This window comes from Triticum dicoccoides, chromosome 1B (genome assembly GCF_002162155.2).
Source record: "Triticum dicoccoides isolate Atlit2015 ecotype Zavitan chromosome 1B, WEW_v2.0, whole genome shotgun sequence".
In the NCBI taxonomy this organism is placed as follows: domain Eukaryota; kingdom Viridiplantae; phylum Streptophyta; class Magnoliopsida; order Poales; family Poaceae; genus Triticum; species Triticum dicoccoides.
The window spans coordinates 85,067,978-85,075,512 of record NC_041381.1 but is presented as its reverse complement, the minus strand read 5'-3'; the positions used below and the strand labels follow the sequence as shown (position 1 = coordinate 85,075,512).

At 55.3% G+C, this 7,535-nt stretch overlaps 1 protein-coding gene across 7 annotated transcripts in view; it reads right to left on the bottom strand.

Moving 5' to 3' along the window:
* Window positions 1-7,041, bottom strand: part of LOC119320752 (peroxisome biogenesis protein 12-like) — a 12,710-nt gene extending 5,669 nt beyond the window's left edge. The window contains exons 1-4 of one of the 7 annotated variants that reach the window (XM_037594711.1): window positions 6,693-7,041; window positions 5,701-6,034; window positions 5,508-5,628; window positions 5,284-5,399 (exon numbers count right to left, since the gene is read on the bottom strand). In XM_037594711.1, the coding sequence (XP_037450608.1) occupies window positions 5,284-5,373 (90 nt within the window). In that variant the 5' untranslated portion in view covers window positions 5,374-5,399; window positions 5,508-5,628; window positions 5,701-6,034; window positions 6,693-7,041. The other 6 variants (XM_037594729.1, XM_037594734.1, XM_037594724.1 and 3 more) reach the window with 6 other exon arrangements.
* Between the last annotated feature and the right edge of the window lie 494 nt (window positions 7,042-7,535).

The window sequence follows — 7,535 nt, the reverse complement described above, 5'->3', positions numbered from 1 at the left end:
ATGGCCATCTCCTGGATCTGGGGAAGATCCATCTGCATCCTTCGGTCCGTCCGACGCCCCGGTCTCGCCGCGGTCGCCCTGCGCTCCATCTCCGGATCCGCCGTGTATCCTGCTCCGGGGAGAGTGCTCCCATGCTGCTCCACCTCTTTCCTCCGCGGATCTGGCCGCGTCCCCCCCTTTGGGGCGCCCCATGCTCAAATCCATCGTGGCTTTTCCATCCCCGCCCGCCGACCAACCCTCTTCAGGCAATGAGGACGGCTGGAGCACTTATCGCTCGCGGAAAAGCCGGCGCGCCATTCAATCCTCGCCGGCTCATCCTGCTCCCCGGCGCCCTCCCCGTCGCCTCGCTTTCAATGCTTCGGCAGGAAGATTGGCCTTCTTAAAGCGCTTCAAAGGGCTCTGCTTCCGCTGCCTCAGCACGGAGCACCGCCGCATCGACTGCAGAGACCCTCTCCGCTGCATCTACTGCAAAAAACCCGGCCACTTTGGTCGGGAGTGCCACCTCAACCCTCGCCACCGCCCCGCCGGCGACCAAGTTCGCCCCAGAGTGCCAGTGCACGAGCGCCTCCGTTTCCCCCCTCCACCACCGCCTGCACCCATGGCTGCCAACCGCCACTTCCACACCGACCCCTCCCGCCGCCCACGCGAAAGCCACAAAGTCATCATCTCCACGCCGGCCATGGAGCAGCAGGAGACCATCCTCCGCCACCACGTAGTGCTGCTCACCGCCCTCGACAAGGCACGCCCCACCAACCCCATGGCGGTCGGCAAGGCCCTCGAGAAGCAGCTGCGCATCCCCTCGCACCTCCTGCGGGTCACCTACCACCACCCTGAAGACTTCTTCGTCCGCTTCAACCTCCCTGCGCACCACGACCTGGCCGTCCGCCAGGGCTCGGTCACCGTCGACGGGGGCGTGCTCCGGATCAAGCCCTGGCACGAAGATGACCGCATGACCCACGACAATTTCAAGCTCCATGTCAGGGTGGTCATTGAAGATCTGCCCATGCAGCTGTGGTCGATCGAGGGGGCGGAGGAGGCCCTCGGCGACCGGTGCCGGGTCGACCGCCTCGACAGCAAGACCTACGACCAAGGGGACACGAAGACGTTCGGCGCCTGGGTCTGGGTGTGGGATGTCGCCCACATCCCAATCAAGCGCACCCTGTGGATCATCAAGCATGGCGCGGGCAGAACGGAGGAGATGTACGGCTTCTCCCCCCCCGAGCTGCGACGTCACGCCTCCGCCATGGGTCCGCCGCAAGGACCTGCTCATCCACGTCGACCTCGTCGAAGATTGGACTCCGCTGTCCCCGCGCTCCTCTTCCTCCCCGCAGAGTGGCCTCACATCGTCAGAGTCCGACAGCGACACCAGGCCGTTCCCTGCAACGTACCCCGGCACCTGGATGATGAAGATCGAAGACGGCCAGGCCCCCGACCAGCAAGGCCGCGCGCAACGCCCAGGACCTGCCGTGGCCAGCATTGGATGCCGCTGCATGTCCCTCGGCGGCCCCAGACGCAGCCACGACGGGGACGATGGAGGGGGCCGGCGCTCCTGGAAAGACACTCTCCTGGGGCGCGGCCGTCCCTCCCATGAAGCTCCTGCGGCGGCGCCCCCCCCCCCCAGCAGCGTCATCAACGTCAGCGCAGCCGCACGCCCACCAGCCGGCAGGGCCAACACCACCACCGTCTCAGCTTCTCCAAGGACAAGCACGCTCCGTCCGCGCGCACCCGGACCCCACCCCGCTCCCAATCAGAAGCTGCACCCAGGCGCACCTCCCCGGACCCGGTGGCTGCTTTCTTCGAAGAAGCAGCAGCGCTGGCTCCCCCTCCCCCTCCGCCCCTTGCTGCAGCAAATGATGTCGACGTTGCTGTCGCGGAGGCGACAGCCGAGCCTCTCTGCTTCACCGACAACGACAACTGCAACCCCAAGACTACTACTGCCCTCTCTTCCCAAGCTTGCCGTGCCCCTGCCCCATCCACCTCTTCTGTTGGTGTGCAGGTGGGCGCGGTCACGCAGAGGGTTCAGCAGATGGACATCAATGACCAAGACGGTGTCGCGATCCCCCGCCGCCTCTTCACCGACGTTCCGGCGCCCATCCTGCCCCCTCCCCGCCCGTCTGCTCCGAGGAAGACGCGGACTGCATCAGCTCCGGTGCGTCAGAGCGCCCGCCAGGCCAAAAACCGCTCGGAGGTGCCGGTGGCGCACCGTGCAACGCTTCGCATCATCCGCGACCTCGGGCTTCTGGGGCCAAACGACAAGATGACCCCAAAGGAGGCCGAAGCCCTGATCAAGAAGTTCGATGAGCCTCTCACCGAAGAAGACATCTACGGCCTTGCAAAGCTCACACGCCAGGATCCAGTAGCTCTTCGCATCGCTGCCGGACTCGCCGGCCCTGATGGAGCTCCCCTCGGGGAGGCAGCTTAGATTATGTTACCTAGTTGTAGTTGCTTCCTCCAGAGGCAGTCGGTCCTGGACTGGCTCAAGTTAGGTTTCATGAATAGTTTCAGGTTAGAGGTTCAGTTCTCATGTCGACGGAATTTGGGGCCTATTGGTGGCCGTCGACATGCCACGAATGTAGCTGAAGTGTATCTGTTCGTCTTCATCATTAGTAATTCTAGTCTCTGGAGCAAACTCAAGTGTCCAAATGAGTAACATCAATTGTGCGATCATGTCCTGGAATGTCCGGGGGCTGAACTCAGCGGCAAGGCGGGAAACAGTTAGAGAGGTAGGAGCGGCACAGCGACTCGCCATCCTCTGCCTCCAGGAAACAAAAATAGAAACATGGTCTCAAACCATGATTAGGGACATTGGCGGTAGCTACTTCAAAGATTGCGTAGTACTTCCGGCGATCGGCTCCAGGGGCGGAGTTGCAATCTTCTGGAATCGTGATCTTGTGTCCGTCTGCTCCCAGGCAGTTGGTCAATTCTCCATCACAGCCACTGTCACTCTAGTTAGCTCGGCATCTAGTTTCGTCCTCACATCAGTATACGGCCCTTCTGACGGCACCAACAGAGACGCCTTCTTCGCTGAATTAGCTAGCACGGCACCTCCTGTAGGCACTCCATGGCTAGTTAACGGAGACTTCAATGTCATCTACGAGGCGAGAGACAAGAACAACCACAACTTAAATAGGAGGTTGATGAGCAGATTTAGATCAGCTTTAGACCCGGCGGCGCTCAAAGAAATCAAATGTAAAAATAGGAGGTTCACCTAGAGTAACGAACGGGAATCGCCCACGTTAGTTAGCATCGACAAATTCTTCGCTAACCTAGAATGGGAAGCCCTCTTTCCCTCCTTCATGCTCGTCGCCGCATCCACAACCTGCTCGGACCACTGCCCCCTCATCCTTGCCAGTGCCACCGCCCCTCCTCGACGAGCAAGATTCCGTTTTGAAAGCTTCTGGGTCAGTTTTCCTCACTTTAGAGAAACGGTGCAGCGGGCATGGCAACGCCCCGCCACGCAAACCTGCGCCTTCAGCAGGATCAAAACAAGACTCGAGCGGGTGGCCAAAGACCTGAAGATTTGGAGCGGCAGTTTATTCAGTGACGCGAAGATGCAGTTCCACATTGCTTCTGAATTAATCCTGAGATTCGATGTGGCCATGGAAAAGCGCCAGCTATCCCCAGCTGAGTTCAACCTGAGGAAGCTTCTGAAACAGAGGATTATCGGTCTTGCGGCCGTCGAGCGTGCGCGTCGTCGCCAAGCTTCTCGGATAACATGGCTCAAGGCCGGAGATGCAACCACTGCTTTCTTCACTGCAAAGGCCTGCTCAAGGAGGAGAAAAAATTTCATTCACTCTCTGCGATCTGAAGATCATGTGGCGATCGAGCATGACGAGAAGGCTGCCACCATTTATGAGCATTTCAAGAAAATCATGGGAGCCGCTGAACCCAGGAAATGCACCGTTAACTGGGAAGCTCTAAACCTGCCAACGATCCAAGCTGATGGACTTGATGCTCCTTTCACTGAAGCGGAAGTTTGGAGAGCGATCATTGAATCCCCGGCAGAAAAAGCCCCTGGGCCTGACGGTTTCAGCGGACAATTTTTCAGAAGCTGCTGGGACATCATAAAAGTTGAGGTGATGGCAGTGTTCAACCAGTTCCACAGCCTATCCGGGCCTTGCTTCCTAAGAAAGATGGAGCTGAATCTGTGGGAGATTTTCGGCCGATAAGCCTCATCAACTCAATTGCCAAGCTCATCACCAAAGTACTCTCGATAAGATTGGCAGAGAAAATCTCACCGATCATTTCGCCAGCTCAGAGCGCTTTTCTAAAGTCAAGATGCCTGCAAGATAACTACCTCTATGTTAGGAACTCAGTTCGATCGTTACACCGAAAAAAGAAGCCGGCCTTGCTGATTAAACTCTCGAGCATTCGACTCGGTCTCCTGGGAGTTTATGTTTGAACTGTTGCAGCAGCTGGGTTTTAGCAGTCGCTGGAGGGACTGGATTGCCATGCTTCTCAGATCATCCTCATCCGCTTTCCTGTTGAACGGTGACCCTGGCATCCCTCTCATCCACCGCCGTGGGCTGCGGCAAGGAGACCCGTTGTCCCCGCTGCTATTTATCCTTGCCATTGACATCCTCCACCGGCTCATAGCAAAAGCTGTTGATGAAGGCATTCTTGCCCCGCTGCCTGGAAGAGAACTGAAACTGCGCACCAGCCTGTACGCGGACGATGCTGTCATCTTCGCAAACCCAGTTCGGGAAGAGCTCGACAAACTGTTTCAGATCATCACCAGCTTTGGGGAAGCCTCAGGCCTGCACCTCAACATCAGCAAGTGCACCATCACGCCCATTCGCTGTGATCACATTAACCTTCAGGAAGTTCTGCATGCGTTTGGCGGACAGATTGTTGCCTTCCCAATACGCTACTTGGGATTACCAATAAGCCTCGGGCGTGCCAAAATGGTTCACTTTCAGTTCATCCTGGACCGCATCCGAGCTCGTCTAGCTGGATGGAAGCATAAACTGATGAATATCGCAGGGAGAAGAGTGCTTGTTCGGAGCGTTCTCTCGGCGATCCCAACTTTTGCACTCTCTGTTCTTCAGCCACCAAAGCTTCTCTTCAGAGAGATTGATAAAGCCCGCAGAAAGTTTCTTTGGACACAAGATGAGGAGCTTACTGGTGGCAAATGCAAGGTTGCCTGGAAGCAAGTTTGTACGCCGACGGAATACGGAGGCCTAGGCATCCATGACCTACAGAAATTCTCTCGCGCTTTGCGACTCAGATGGTTGTGGCTGTCATGGCAAACTGAAGACAGACCCTGGAAGGGCTCGGACCTACCTTGCGACAAGGAAGACAAAGCTTTGTTCGACCATGCAACCTCTGTAACTCTTGGAAACGGCAGAACAGCTTCCTTCTGGCAATCCCCATGGATCACCTCTCCAAGCCTTGCCACTCTGTTTCCAGGACTGTTCAAGCGATCAGGGGGCAAAAACAGATGCGTTGCTGATGCGCTTGAAAATGACAAATGGGTGCTGGACATGAAGATACGACCCAACGAGAACCTGATTCACAGCTTCATCATCCTATGGAGAGCACTGCGGGCCGAAGCAATATCGCTGCAACCACAAGTGGATGATAAAATCCCCTGGCATCTTCACAGCGCGGGCGTCTACAGTGCAAAATCTGCTTACAAAGAGCAATTCAGCAGCTTACTGAAGACGGACGACAAACACCTGATATGGAAAACATGGGCACCTGGAAACTTAAAAGTTTTCTTCTGGCTCTTGCTCAAAAACCGTCTTTGGTGCAACGATCGACTCCAATGCAGAGGATGGGAGAATGGTTACTTCTGCGCTCTTTGCACAAGAAACCTTGAGACGTCAGTACATCTCTTCTGGGAGTGCCCGGTCAGTAAGGAAATATGGCGAAGGATCTCGGCCTGGAATGAATGTGACAGGCTTCTGCGCCTTGCCGCTCCCTCAGACCACAGCACCTCCTCCATTTGCATCATGCGCAGCCTCATTCAACAATCAAGACCAAGACTCAGAGAAAAGCTCAAGACAATGATCTTCCTCGTCACATGGCACATCTGGAGGGAGAGAAACAACAGAATTTTCAGACACGAGCCAAGCCAAATCTGCTCTGTGATCGCAGCGATAAGAAGAGATGCAGAGAGTTGGAAACTAGCAGGGGCCAAATGCCTGGCAACACCATTAGGAGATCCAGGCTAGACAGCAGGATATCCCTCCTCAGCCCTGGTGTTCAGGGTCTTCGAAACCAACCTCTTGTAACCACTCATGATCACTTGATCATGAACATGTTTCCCGCTCTCTACCTGCTTAATATATGAATGCCGGTGGTTCACCGGTTCTTTCAAAAAAAAAAATCACTATTCCTCACGTAGCAATTAATTTACCCAAGTCATTGCAGCTAATCAAACAACCTAAAAAGACGAAATACTGGCTTTCAGCGGCAGCAGAAGCAACTTTTCCAGCTGCAAATATTGCGTATTACTGTCTTCCCTGGGTAACTACATTTCGTGGCCTCACCAATCAAACCTAGCATATATTCAATGAAGCAAATAAAACACAAGCAGAACTCGCACTCTCAATCATCCACTACAATGTAACGCACGAACAGACATTATTCGAACAGTCATAAGCACCCAATACTAATAGACGCAGCTAGTTAACCAAACCGGATCGATGGGCATGATCGCATCGGAGAGGGGGCGGTGTTTTACTTACCCCGAACGAGTAGGAGAGCGCCGCGCGGAGGCTGGCCGGGAGCTGCTGCGCCGCGGACATCTCGAAGAAGGTGGGCCGTGCGCCCTGCCCTCCCACCTGGAACAGCATCGCGCCGCCGCCGCCGCCGCCGTCGCGGCCTCCTCCGGGTGTAGGGGGCGGGGGATAGGGTTAGGCCTCGAGCCTATGTTGCAGACACGGGGTCTTGGCGAGGTACGGCGACGGAGCTGTATTCCGGCGGCGGGCGGCGGGCCGCGGGGTTATCCGGTGGCGCGTTCGTGTAGCCCAGCGCGTCCACGCCGGTGAGAGAAAGGAAAGGTGGGGCGCAAAAGAGAAGCTGTGAGGGAGACGGGTCCAGACGTGAGGGAGAAGAAGAGACTACGTTTGGTTCGTGGGATTTTTATTTACTTTTTAAAACTTTTTTAGACAATTCCACGAAGCTTTTATTCAAATCGCAATATTTACATTTTGTTCTTTTTGAGATGAACTAGGGACTTTATTAGAACTCAATGACGTTCGGAATATAAATAACGTCTGGTAAGCACCCTAACCACATGTGCGGACCCACTCACAATGATACAGCTGCCTTAACTAAATCATGAGCTTCAAAATTACATTCTCTATGCTCAAACTTAAAAGAAACATCTCTGAAGTCACTGCTCCGATGCTTAATATCGCTGATCACCGTTGCGTAAACAGTGGCTGCTCCCTTGTTGATACTCGTCACCACCTGAAGGCAATCTGAAGCAATAACCAGGCTTTGGATGTGTAGGTCTTTAGCTAACGCCAAGGATTCATTGACCACATGTGCCTCCAATGATGTTGCGTCCACAAGACCATCATAGA